Here is a 14600-nt window from a genome sequence, read left to right on the forward strand (position 1 = left end):
TTTTGCTTCTTTTCATGCAATGGGCAATGGCTTTTTTCGCCACAATTGTAGGATTTTTACTTGTTTCTCTAAAAAAGTACACATAAAATCTCTGGATATTTACGGATTTTCTGTAATTGAGTTTCATATGAAATTTCAAAAAGACTCAAGTCTGCATAGGTTTGGTAAATGAAAACAAACAAATTGTATAGAAATTACTTTAAGTAACCTTTTTGTGATGTTCTGAAGTGCAACTGCATCAAATACTTGTAAAGTTGTAGCACATTTTGATTTTGTTGTATTGATATATGAATTGGGCAAAATGCAAATAATCATCAAAACACTTATGCTTCCAATGGTGTTTATAATTCATTTGTAGTTTTAATACTTCTACCTTTCTTTTTCACTTTGTTTTGTTTTTCCTATATTTGCAATAAAAGTGCACTATAATTTGAATGATTAACACAGTTTTCATCTCAATAATAAATTTCATAAGCAGTTGGTAGTGCATTTTGTTCTCTGAGTATCTACATCTGGTGTTTTGTTCATACAAGAATGATGAAGTGCAAGTAGATATGTCATAGCAAGGCAATAAAACCAAATGAATTACATTCCTATAGTGTACTTTTATGCTAGAAGCTTAAAAGCTTTTTAGAAATTAGAAAGTTATTGGATTATATTACCTCTATATCATCAATCTCATGGTAAGAAATAAGAAGCAAAAAATTTGTAGAAAAGCTTTGAAAAGTGAAAAACTTTTCTTTAAAAAAGCAGCAATAATGCATATGATAAATCTCCATTCTGTACTCTAATAGGTAAATAAGCTCAAATTTTTCTTAAAGAACTATAAGAAATATATAAGAAATATACAGTACAGTAACTTTAAAGGTTTCATCACTGAATCTTTAATGCTTCAGTATAGTGCATTAGATGTTAGTAACATTCTAACAACACTCAACTAAAATATTTTGATAAAGATATGACATGATTTAAACATTAAGTTACATAAAACCCAATCGCTTATACAGTTTGAAGCTTCACATCTGCATCAAGTCATCATCAATCTCAGTACAAATGTTTACATAGACACAAACTTTATGGCCTTCCATTTTACATGTTTGTGAATTGACATTTCATTAAGCATCAAAACACACACAACCTTGCCATCTTTGGATCATGAACTTTAACTTCAAAGCATTCAAGGCATCCTTAGTGAATCCATTGTCTCCATCAATAGAATTTGACCATGATCAAATTAAATAACTCTGGATAGGGCAGACAATAAATCAATTATCTTTACAGCATTATCATTTTTTAAGACTCTGCCTGGTCAATAACATCTTCCAGTCATCTTTACTCCTTGATCTTCCCTGCATGTTATCAGCAAACAGAACATAACAAGCTCTGCTCCAAATCATGGGTACCATTGGGGCTGATCATTTCTTTTTGATACTTACTCACAGAGCAAAATGTGTGCAGGGTCTTTTTTGCTTTAGGGAAACTATTTTGCAAATAAATGGGTAAATTTACGATTTCATGCATTAACAAATGACAGAAAAGTATGCAGAATTTTATAAACAAAAACAGGAAAACATCAGTATTGTAGGATCGAGATGCATAGAGCTTAGGTTATGCTAATTATTATGCTAATTATTATGAAAAACAAAAGGGACCCGTATAAAAGCATGGTTTTTGGGGTCTTTTGAGATTGAGCACAATTCATGTATAGTGGTGTATTTTTTGTACATGGATGTTTATATCTAGTGGCCAAATTACGAGGTAACGATGATTACGGCTCTAGGCCTCCTTGTCGGTTATGTTAATATCTATACTCTGTCGTTTAGAACCGTACGTTTGACGCATTGCATTGAAATAAAGACTTATCTGTATACCGGTCGTCGTTTTAATAGTAGTTTATGTACGAGTATCTTGCTGGTCACATAAGCCTGGAATTGTTGAAGCTTATAAGTATATTTGGCGTTCAAGTCAGTCTTAAAAAATACGATCTTTAATATATATTTTATGGCTTTTCAAGTGCATGTATAATTGCTTTTCAATCGTTGACGGACTAACAAAACAAACAACTACCTCACCTGTGAGAAGCGATATGTTCCTTTTTGTGGAAACTACGACATCCAACAATTGAGCGATGGAAGTGTTGGCATTATAAAAGAAACGCCAAAAAAGAATCGTCACAGAATATGGAACTACGATATCCATATTCTGTGATATCGTGTTTGTTTTTGAAAAATTCTTTATAATTTACTATAGACACCAGGGCACAGAATATATACTACACAGAAGGACCACTCTTGTCGGAGCCTTTGATGTTTTTGGGGCCGCGCATGCTGCTTCGCGCATCTCGGCCGCCATCTTCCTAGCCAGTCAATTTCTGACAAACAATATAAGGAAACATTGTAAAGAGAAGTACAAATATTTGCCTGTATCTCTTCAATAAGGTCGTAGATTTGTTCCTAGCGAGAGTTTGACAAAATTTGAGGTATATTCTATGTCTTTCTTTTTTTACAACGTAATTAAACGTGTTGTAAAGCTCGAAATCTTACATTTCGTTCTGTGACTGTGACCGCTCCTCAGCTTTGTAAACTGCAGTCAATAGAATTTTTCTTATTTTGCCTCGTTAATGACATTAAGTTTGAAATCTCTTGGAATTTTTTACTTACAGTGGTTTGGCACTTTGATGCAGTTTAGAAGTTCAGATGACCTGCATCATAATGTATTGAAAAAGCGTTGAATCTTGACGGTCACTTTCATTTGATTCATCCGAGGTGTATGCGGGTTCATTTATTTTCCTTCTAAAGGTGAGTCACTTTTACGTACTTGGCGGCTGATAGATTACGATTCGCAAACTTGATGGCATAGTAAATCCTCATTCTTAGAAAGAGTTTGAGGAGATAATCAATTGAAAAATGCGAGCACTGTTCAAATGGGATTGGAGCTTTTTGTAGCTGCTGAAGACTCTTTTTCAAAATACCTACACTTTTTGTATAAGTGGAGAATTCTGTGACAAATATGTCTTCAATTTTGTTTATATATTCATAAAATGCTACTTTTGGTGCAAGGAGACTGCCAAAGCTCTTGTCTGACTCATATGCCTTGAAGTAGCAAAGCAGATTTCTGCTATCATCAAGTTGGTCTGTGACCATAACTGACTCACATATGGAACACTTGTGCTTTTCAAAATATTTCTGGAGTAAGTACCCAGCTACATAAGCAATTGGATTCTCTTTCATTAAATTGTCACCAACCTCCTTTTCCTTGTAATCCCTTGTCTCAACATCGTTTTTGTGTTTTTAGATGGAGAAATCAAAACAGGAATGCTTGAGTCAGCTTTGCAGAATTGTGCCAGTAAGTCATCAAAGTCATCTTCACAGTTGCCTTGTGATGAATTTAAGAATGAACTAAAAAACAGCTTCCTGAAAGCACAGGTGAACTGGATGGAGGTCGGATTGTCGCTGTTGCCACCCTGCTGACGAATTGCTCCAAAAAAGTTCTCTATTGGGTCAGTATTTAATCTTCTTGTTAGAAGGAACTTAAGCCCATAATTTTGGTGAAGGTTATCCCAAATCTGACAAATCGCATTTATGGTAATTAGCCATCCATTGATGCACTTTACTCTGCCTGTTACATCTTGGCTGCCATGAAAAATCTTGAGATTAGATAGGAAGTGAATAGCTTGCTCATAAAAGTTGAGGTGTGGAGAGGTATTGGTCACTGCACATTTTAAAGACTTTTGTGAATGTACTGTTGAAACGTTCACAGAATCAAACAGAGAATCAAACTTCAAAAGGCATTCTGCAGTGCCCATAGCTGATGAAGGCAGACATCAAACAATTACATATGTGCATATGGATGCTGCTACTGTGTGGCTTAAGACTTGGGTAGCATATTTCACCTTCATCTTTGCAAAGTTGTTTGGTGCAATGTGCTTATCAGTCAGTTTAAGTGCTGCTCTTATTGACAACTTTTTATCTTTGTTGTAGAAATCCACAATATCCTGCCACTTGGCTGTGAACTGGTTGAACTTGAAAGTGTATTTCATCAAATTATTTCTAACACATTTGATCAGATGTGGTGGATCAAACATCAAATAAATCTTTCTTTGATTGTGCATAAACCAAGGACTCTCTGGACTGATGTTCAGGTGCTTAGCCAAACTTTGAAAATTGCTCCCCAAATCAGACATTACTACAACAAGATTCAATAATTTCGAGAGCATACGATAGGCTTTTCCACTAGCATGATACAAGGACACAGCAATGGACTTCATCTGTGGTGAGTATCGTCTCCCTTTCTTTTTTCTTTCACAAAGCTTAATTTGCATTTGCACAAAATGAACAAGGTTTTTAGGCAGCTTTTCCAATGCTTTTTCCAAATTTTTATGTGTTGATGGATTTTTGTTTGCATGCGTAAAACGACTTATTTTCCTTGCCTGGGCTTTTATTAACTTTTGTTGTTTTTCTTTTCTAGGTGTATTATTGGATAGTATAGCACTTGTTTGGCAAGAAAAATCTGAAGTTTGTCTTTCTGTATTAGGCCCACTTTCATCAACTTCGTGCAATGGTGAATGTGTATCTGGTGGCTCTAAACATAAACTTAAGGGTAATAACTAATTCAAAGTGGTGACCAAAAGCTTGAGATGGAAAATAAAATGCAAAATGAATAACTTTAGCTATAATTACATCTCACCAATACTAATGGTCAAGAATTAGAACTGAAATAGTTTCCCATGTATTTTTGGACTCAACAATGAAATCATACCATAGAACTTCTCATACCATCTTTCCTTTTTTCCTGATCTTTATCCATTTTAGATTTTTTGGCTGTAAAATAATTTGTTAAAATTTGTCTAATTTCATCTTGAAACTAGGTTTGGTGTTTACCTTGTATATGTGATTGGTCCACTCTTTTAATTGTTCTCCGTTTTGTGCCTACAGTGGGGGGTGCATTTGGAATGCTAAATAGAGTGGGTTTTGCATCAGTCTTTAATCGATTTTTCAAATCATTTGCAAACATCGTATCTTCAAAATGATCAGTACATAATCGACAATTTTTGTAAAGGTAGTTTGCATCCTTGTTCATAAGATCCTCTCTTCTGCTGAGAATCACCCATTCCTTTGATCTGGAAAGACAAATGACTAGGGTATGAAAAGGTTGTTTTATTTGATTTCTAACAGCAAAATTTGATTTGTGATTGAAATTTCACCTTTTGGGATCTCTTGGAAATCTGAAAAAACTTAGATGTGGATGTGAATGCTTGCTGTTTGAACAGTTAACAACAGAACAAAATGTTCGTCCTCCTCCTTTTCCTTTATATTTTTTTCCAGTATTTGACATTAATTAATGTTTGAAACCACAGCTGATGTTATGTAAAGTTTGCAAGAAGTACTTGTAAATTGTGTTTTCCATATACCACTTCCACTTTGAATTATCATATTTAATCATTTTTTATGTTTTATTGAATCTGTAGGAACAAACTACTATTACAGATAAAGCATATACAATCATTAATTGAGCAATGTTGAGTATTGTTTGAGTCTACAAGGAAAATAAAATATGAGCATAGGTTTTCAAGACAATTGACAAAATTAAAGATCATTGCTTTTAATTCTCAGGACAGTTCCGCCATACAGTTTATATTTATTTCTAGTAAAAAACTACAGCAGAAGGATTCTATTAAAATAAAATAAATAGTGGAAATTTGGTCTATGAGATTTACTGCAAGAATACATTACTCAACTACCAACTATTGCTACAACACACAGCATAGATGCCATTCGTCATGGTCAAAGTTGTTTTTTAGTCCAACTAAGATTTATTTGTATACCAAAGGTATGTAATAAATTATCTTATCATTTAATTAGCTCATGTCTGTCTTTGTAATTGACCAAAATTTAAACAACAGTACAAAACTTCAGTTCAGCCAGTGTGTATGCTCTTATGCAATTCACTATTTCTCAGATACATTATAATGGTATATGATCATTTACAAGATTAATATATCGTATATTTATCTACCTAACCACTGATAAAATGTTAATTACATGTTCAATAAAACTATAACTATATAGAATTTATAGTAATATATTGGTCTTAATGGTATCAGTGCAGCTTTAAATTGGCAGATATTCCTGGATGTTTTCTTCTTAAATAACACAGAAAAATATCCTGAAACACCAAATAAATGTTCTGTAGTTCAATCATCAAAGTTCAGTCGTATGGTGTCATAAAGATTCATAGTGTGATCGTTTGACCAAATCGAACATGCGATGACGATGAGTCGGCATAAAGTACGACTGAGATTCCTTAAAACTTTCAGAAAAGTTAAAACATACCTTGCTTTTGCTATTTTATAAATTACGCATCAGATTGAACAGCCTCAATTGAAAAAAATCGACGTTTTCCAGTCTCCACTTCGCATCTTACCATATAGTTTTATATACCGCTGCCAGCTATTGACTGGCCAGGAAGATGGCGGAATTTGAGCATGCGCATAAAAAATTAGCGACAAGTTAACTCAAGAGTGGTCCTTCTGTAAGTATATATTCTGTGACCAGGGGGAGGTCGAGAATATTATTTTTCTGCAAAGCGATCATTTCAGCGGAAATACGTCCGTTGGCCGCCATTTTTTTGGCGTCCTCGTCCCAGTAAAGTTAGCCGCTCCAGTTATTATAGAACTCAATGAGTCTAACGGCTCACCGCATTTCACGATGTGAAATGACAATTTATCATTTCTTCTCTTACAAAACTGTAGTATCACATACATCGAATGCAGGTACTTAATACAGTAGTAATTCAACGAAGATTGCCGATTGGAGCAATTACGAAGGATGAAATCTCAAATAATCTTGCCAGTTCATTTCGTGCTTCAAAAAATATGGTCGCAGTGAACGATGGCTGACATTCTTTAAAATTGTACTTTATCACGTTGCTGTAATTTTATCAGTGTGTATAAAAAGTAAGAAAATCTTAAGAAATAAGCTAATCGTTATTTTTTGTATTTAAGTTATCTTAAATCTCAAGGAGCAGAAGAGCTTTTGTGCTTATAACAAAAATGAGAGATCAATGAAAATCATTGGGACAAAACGAATATTAATTACATCAACTTATAAACATCAACATTTGTCGACAACAATAGCGATTTTTCAAATATACACTCAGTCAGAAAAAAGAATTGTTGTCATGAAGATAGAAATTGTCCAACGATTCATCTTTTTCGATGCATACATAATAATGCACGAAAACACATAAAAGCTGAAACAAAACAGATTAAATGTGAACAGAAACAACAAGAGCCATGGTAATGGAATGGCAAGATTGAGTTCGACAAAGGGACGAATAACTTGGGTAGAAACCGATTGTAACATCAAGAAGCACAGAAGAAAGATGGCGTGAAAGCGAAACCACGTCAACGTTAATGTCGAGGAAAATTAATGGTCGACCGGAGAGGATTTTCGATGAGGATTACACGTAAATGATAAAATATCAAAGCAAAATTACAACAATGTCCACCAGAATAACATGTGCTTGTAGCTACATTGAAGGGATCGTGTCTAAGTATTTGATAATCAAGCAGCTAATATCGAAGCAGCAAAGTTATGACATCGAGGGTCAGAGAAACGCAACAGACCAGATATTGCAGAACGCCATCACGACTCTACGCAATGGTTTCTTCTAAGAGCTAACCTTCTTTTCTCAATATCAAGAGACGATGCTGAGTCGTCAAATATATGGTCATAATGAAGAAATGTAAACATACGGTTGGTACGTTTTACATGTCCGCAAGATCTTTGTATCGCGTTCTTGAATCTTTTGGAAGAAGTTGACAGTTTGGCTAATGCACAAACTTGGATTTATAAATGTATCATCTTCATGTTTCATTACAGCATATGCCACTGGATTTCTAATATCAAAATATGCACACACCTCTATAGATCGTTTTCACCTAAAGTCATAGCCACCATGTTGATGTACCTAATGAAAATAATTTAAACGAAGTTCTTTTGTTTGGTACAGCAATATGGCGACTTCATCCATTGTTATGTTGATGCCAAAGGAATGAGTGAAAACGATCTACAACCGCACAACAAAGGAACACAAATCGGTTTCGGCATATTTCACCATTTCTTAAATTCGAAGCGAAAAAGAGCACTTTACCTTCTCATCTGTGGTGACAAATAATAAGTCAAACATACTGAACATTGTAAGTTTCTGAGCCTGAGGTGATGGAATGCAATAAATGCTGTTTTGTGCTAGTCACTTGACATGCTTTCTTTGGAAATGTATGTCTGTCGTCTGGCTGAGTGGTGTAGTTGTCAATGCCTTGCTCGGACCTTCCCAGGTTCAAATCCGCGTTGTTTTCTTTACTGAATGGAACACTTGTGATTGTCAGTATGGCAATTGCACCATCTCGGGTTCAATACTGATCTGACGATTGTTTTCTTTCACTTCAAAGTTCAAAAAAGTGAAGAAATACTACAAAAAACCCCGTATGTATTCGATGTTGAGCGTATAGCTTGACGGGCCATCGTTGACCTGTGCAGAAGATTCTTGGTTCGCCCCTCTGACAACACACCTTGGTGTAAGCGACAGGTGTGAGAACAAACAGTCGAACAGGGCATTGAATGTCATGTGGTAAGGAGGGAGATATAAGGGCGTTCTGTTTGCTCTTGATATTCCTGACAATTACATTTTAAAAAAAATAACTCCCTGATCGCAGGGAGTCGTAAAGAAATTTTATCAAATGACTTAGTTTTTTTAAGAGTGGCTTTTTACGTGAGAACCTATCTCTTTTTTTATTCGCTCTCCTCCTCCTTCATCCTTCTTATCGGAGAGCGTGTTTTTTTCTGATTTTATAGTAAGTGTCGCATTCCATTCTTTAAAAACTCAGTATAAATCGACGTTTGAACATCAGGTATTAGCCAAGTTCCAAAATGATAATTTTTCCAAAGGATTGAAGAAAGGACCTCAAGGAACTTGTAAACATCCAGAAGATATTAACCAATATGTTTATTTTTTTTTGTTTTGCCTTTCTCTGATCCTCGATGTGAAACTTTGCTGCTTCCATATAAACTGCATGATTATCAAATACTTAGTTACGGTCCGTTCAATGTAGCTACAAGCACATGGTTATTCTTCGTCGACATTAACGTTGACGTGTTTTTCTTTCCACGACATCTCTCATCTGAACTTCTTGATGTTACAATCGGTTTCCACCCAAGTTAATGGTCCCATTGTCGAATTCGATCTTGCCTTACCATGGCACTTCTCTTGTTGTTTCTGCTCATATTTAAAGGGTTTTGTTTCAGCTCCATACTTCTATGTGCTTTCATGCTTTATTATGTTACATAAACAAACATAGATGACTCCTACGGGCCCATTTTCTACCTTTATGACAACACTTTCTTATGACTGAGCATACCTTTGAATAATCTCTGCTGTTGTCGGCTTATAAGTTCATGCAATAAATATTTGCTTCATTGCAATGATTTTCAATCGATTGTACGCTTTTCAGCTATTTGCATAAATTATATATATTTCTTTTCTTCAAAAAGAAAAGATCACGGGGAACAAAACGATTATTTGTGGCGAAAAAGTGAACAGAGGAGTGGTTGCGAAGCCAGCCTAAGTTTTACTCCTAAACGATGAAAATTTTTTACCGAAATTATTGTTCGAAGAAAATTAATTACGTTCATATGTTGTTTCTCCAGTGGATGAACACAAAAATACATGCATTTTAAGAGTAAAAAACGGGCTGGCTTCGCAACTACATCGGAAATTTTCAACCATTATTGAGCTATCAGCTAGCTATATATCATAGTAGAACGATTAGGCAATTTGTCAGTTGTATCGTTGAAAACTTACAAAACTGGCACTACGATCGTGACTAAAACACCACACGAGTACATACGAGTACATACGAGTAACATACGAGTGCATACGAGTGACATACGAGTACATACGAGTAACATACAAGTACATACGAGTAACATACGAGTACATACGAGTGACATACGACTATTTTCTTGTCAACAAATGAGAAACAACACAATTTCTTCAATACATTGATATTTTCGTTTATTTTTCCTTGTATTTGTGTGGACTTTGGGGCCACAATTTGATGGATTCAAATGCTGAAAAGGTATTTTACTTCATACTACATTCATTTGTATGTTTTAGTTGAATTTGTTATAGATATGTTGTCGATGCTATTTGCCAGTATTTGAGCGCTTTTTGACACACTTTCACCTAGGAAATACATATTTATGAAAGCGATTATACATTCATTTTGGTTTTAAGATACTGATTTTGCAGTTAAAAGACTGAATTATATCAGCTAGAACTTTAAAAACATTAAAAGTAAGCTGAAATTGTACGCATAATATGATATATATACGTAAAACAGTGCAACTCTCATTTAATTCAAATATATATAATGTACATTTATTTCATATAGCACGTTTTGAAAGCATTATTTATACGTTGTTTATTTAATCGCTTTCATAAATATGTATTTCCTAGGTGAAAGTGTGTCAAAAAGCGCTCAAATACTGGCAAATCGCATCGACAAAATATCTATAACAAATTCAACTAAAACATACAAATGAATGTCGTATGAAAGTAAAACACCTTTTCAGCTTTTAAATCCATCAAATGGTTGCCCCAAAGTCCACACAAATACAAGGAAAAATAAACGAAAATATCAATGTATTGAAGAAATTGTGTTGTTTCTCATTTGTTGACCAGAAAATAGTCGTATGTCACTCGTATGTACTCGTATGTTACTCGTATGTACTTGTATGTTACTCGTATGTACTCGTATGTACTCGTATGTACTCGTGTGGTGTTTTAGTCACGATCCTGGCACTACACAAAGAGTTCGTAATTTCTTAATGCCGAGAACAGGGGCGCATCTAGGATTTTTCAAACATCAGTCATAAAACGTCGAAGGCGCTCCGCACCTGGGGGGGTCTGAGGCATTCTCCCCTGAGAAATTTTGAATTTCAGAGCCTTGAAAATGCCATTTTCAGCGTTTTAGAGCAATACAAAATGTATTTCTGGGCATCGTTTTTGCGTAAAAACAACACATTTTGCTTACGTATTTTCAAAAACTAAATGAAGTGAACAATACTTGAATGTTTTGCCAAATATTTAGGCTCATTATCATGCCAAATATATGGCTCATTAGCATGTCTAGGAACGTAAAATTTATTTTACAATAATGCTATTCAAAAACAGATATAGTCTTTAAAAATTTCTACCAAGTTGTCAGGCATAGACCCCCCTAGAGACCCCCATTCAAACCTCTATGTAATGAATTTAGTTAAGTTAGAAATTTGGTACTGCAAGTGACAGTTCATAGATATAGAAAAGCTCAGACTTCAAACCATGCAAGTTTATTGTAACCCTTTACCCATCTCCACATCAGTGCCAGCAAATTCACCTTTTGAGAAAAAACTCAAAATTTTTTTCTGCCAAAGGTTAAGCAAAAATTATCAGAGTGAAAATTTGCAGTTAAGGACAGCTTAATGTCATAAATGTTTATTAGGCATTTCACTAGAATATTATCTCCTGTAAGTATATGCAAGGTGTGCTATATAGCAATCACTAGTAGCATTGTATTTGCAAATACAAACAGAATGTAACCAACATGTCTTTAATTATATAATTACATGAATGTTAAAATTGGTTCATGTGTCATGCTTACTGGTTATGATAAATATCTTTTCATATGATCAAAGCTTGTTCAAATGTAAATCAGAAATAATTTAGTTTAGAAATTATAATGATCATCAGAAAAATTACCTAGTGATCATGAAAATACTTTGCTGTTTTGCCAAATTTCAAGGTTTATCTGCATACATAGAAAGACATTTTTACTTTATAGAAAATGCTTTTCATACATCAATAGCCCTTTGGAATTTATGGCAAACAATCTGGTATGAGCCGTAGATTAACACACCTTTACATCTCTACATGAGGTGTTCAGTTAGAAAAGGGGACAATATGTGACATGGGACAACATTCCATGTATGTGAAATACTCAGGTGAAATACTCAGGTTTAATACCATTCCAGTCAAATTATCAAAATAAAAAGCTTCATGGATCAGAAGACTCAAAATCACAGATTATAGTAAACAGCTTCTCATGTAATCAATGTTAGTTTTCTCAAATCTTAAACAATATGTAGTATAACTGTCCAATGATTGAATGATCAATGATCATAAACTGAAAAACCCCAAACATTTGTTTATGATAAGTAAATAATAGTATGGCGCCTTATGGCTACAGATTTTTTGTCCATTGAAATATATTTGCAGGAATGTAGGATTTCGCTGCCGTATAACGGTCACGATTCCCCAAGCACTAAAGAAATCATAGCTAAAAGTCCTTCGTCAACAACAATTTTAGAAGCATCGATCTGCTTACCATACGCCATATTGACATAAATCGCATCACACACTCGCATAATTGACTTTGATATATTACATTCATGCATACACTTAACTTGTCCTTTACTTACGATTTTGGATGTAAATTTCTGCTGATAAAACTCAAAACAATGTTGGCTTTCTTTTGAACATCAATGACTGAAATGTCGCTCGCGAGATCGTCTTTGCCAAGCATTTAAAATTTATCCATAAATTTTTCACCCTCTTGAAAAAATTCACAGTTTGGACAGCAGCATTCATGTCAATATATGAATTTGTAAAAGATTTCCATAAATTCCATCTGATTGTAGTTTAGTTTCTATCATGCTTATAAAAATTACTGTAAAACGATCAAACATTCAATTCAGACAGTGAGCTTGACTATGTTAGTTCAGTTGGCTATCAGTCGAAATCCGTCAAACCAATCACAATAAAGCAAAAATAAAGCAAAAATTCAAAAAGCAAAAATCCCTAATAAAGCAAAAATTCAAATGAACCAATTGTAAGATAGCAATTGGACTCCCTTATACGTCCGGCCACCCTTATTATCAGTCGAGACTATTCCAGACTGTCCACTGATCTGGCTATTGACCAATAAAATAAGCGTTTTTGACGTTCATAGACTCCTTTATCCGTCGAACCAGTCAAGCCACCCCGCTTATCAGTCGGTTATTCCAGGTCAATTAAAATTCAACTGATCTGGTTACCAACGAGATATTCATTGGATTAGTCATTAGTTTTCAATAATAAATAATGCGGGATTTTTATCACGAAGTAAATGCGATAAGAAAATAAGAATAATTAATGAATTTTTAATTAATATGAATAGGTAATTTTTGAATTTCAAACATCAGTCGCGCGACGGATTTGACATACTCTAGATCCGCCCCTGGCCGAGAACGTTAACAACTGGAGCGTGCCATTCTGACATGTGTCAAAATCAGAGCTCAAAATAGCTGCCGAAATGTGTTCGGTCATGATGACCGCGGTCAACGTCATTTTGACTCACTCAAAGTCAATTTTTCGCTATCTTTCACTAACGCACATAACTGGCAGAAAATAACGCGGAAAATTTCTCAAGACTAAGAATTCTCCTGTTCGACGTTAAATTGACGTTCTAAGCGTTGCCTGCCTTACCATGCATCGTCATACCATGCAGTTGTTTTGGGGAAGATGTTCAAATGTAGACGGTGAAAATGACTGGTAAGGTAAAAAGTTGGCCGGTCAAGAGGTATTTTTCGACCTGTCAATGTCCGTTAAACGGCCGTCATCTAAAGCCCTCATCAAAATTGTAACATGAATGAGCAAAAGACTGAGACGAACTTTTTATCATATGGAAATGTAAATGCGATTTAAAAACACAACGACAGTCCTAAGACCCGTTTCAAACGTCGCATCTTATATGCGCCGAATGCAATAAAGACAGAAGAAAATGAGACAAAAATTCCTTATTATCTTTTGTTTTAAATGCATTCGGCTCATTTAAAATGCGACGTTTGAAACAGGCCAAAGATGGAAGTTCAGCTCCAGTGCCGTGGCGAACTCGTTAATTTGGGCGGCACAAATTCACATATGCGTGTCCTAACCCAAAGTAAACAATGGATTATAAAGGAACTCAACCCTTTATTTTCCAGGTTTTTAGGTCGATTGAGTTTTGGATCTTTTCGTTGTCGTTGCAACATGGCGGGGGGGTCGATGGAATCATCGAGTTAGCTACGCCACAGTTCAGCTCACATATATTTCATGACGGTTTCATGATAGCCCAGCATAAAAGCACTCTTTAACGCATCTACCACAGGAAGTAAGCACAGACTCACCTGGATAATTAATGCTATCTAGCAATTCATCAACAACCCTTTCTGTTCCTGCTGTTCCAAACGACAGGATGACGTTTGTATTCGTGCTGTACACTAGTGTCCCTATGTGAACCTGTTGGGAGAGGACGACAAAGTGGTGTATCACGCCTTTGACAAAGTTGATCATTTTCAGAAAATGTCCTCTTCCGGTTCCTTCAACGCTCGCAGATCCGTCAACGACGAAACCCAGATTTATATTGCAGTCTAAACAACGGACTATACGTCAGTTCTGAACAATGACCTAGAACCCAATCTTCTAGATACCTCACTCCGCGAAAATTTTAGAGTTACAAGTGAGGCAAGCCGTAATCTATC

The 14600-nt window shown here is 35.1% G+C and overlaps 1 protein-coding gene and 3 long non-coding RNA genes across 8 annotated transcripts in view; 2 read left to right on the forward strand and 2 right to left on the reverse strand.

Annotated features, from left to right (window-relative positions):
* Nucleotides 1-14600, reverse strand: part of LOC124452464 — a 36621-nt gene that overhangs the window by 9800 nt on the left and 12221 nt on the right. For all 5 annotated transcript variants that reach the window (XM_047003013.1, XM_047003015.1, XM_047003011.1 and 2 more), the window contains one exon: nt 14247-14489. In XM_047003013.1, coding sequence (XP_046858969.1) covers nt 14247-14489 — 243 coding nt within the window. The remainder of the gene's footprint in view (nt 1-14246; nt 14490-14600) is intronic.
* Nucleotides 1574-1868, forward strand: LOC124452477. The gene is made up of 2 exons (XR_006950791.1): nt 1574-1758; nt 1824-1868. It is a non-coding gene; the product is annotated as an uncharacterized LOC124452477 (long non-coding RNA).
* On the forward strand, nt 2376-4886 carry LOC124452472. The gene is made up of 6 exons (XR_006950786.1): nt 2376-2479; nt 2663-2798; nt 2877-3190; nt 3295-3499; nt 3981-4272; nt 4468-4886. It is a non-coding gene; the product is annotated as an uncharacterized LOC124452472 (long non-coding RNA).
* LOC124452473 lies at nt 4364-6326 on the reverse strand. The gene is made up of 2 exons (XR_006950787.1): nt 5204-6326; nt 4364-5119 (listed from the first exon to the last, which is right to left on the reverse strand). It is a non-coding gene; the product is annotated as an uncharacterized LOC124452473 (long non-coding RNA).

Source organism: Xenia sp. Carnegie-2017, unplaced genomic scaffold, assembly GCF_021976095.1.
Source record: "Xenia sp. Carnegie-2017 unplaced genomic scaffold, XeniaSp_v1 HiC_scaffold_25, whole genome shotgun sequence".
Lineage (NCBI taxonomy): Eukaryota > Metazoa > Cnidaria > Anthozoa > Malacalcyonacea > Xeniidae > Xenia > Xenia sp. Carnegie-2017.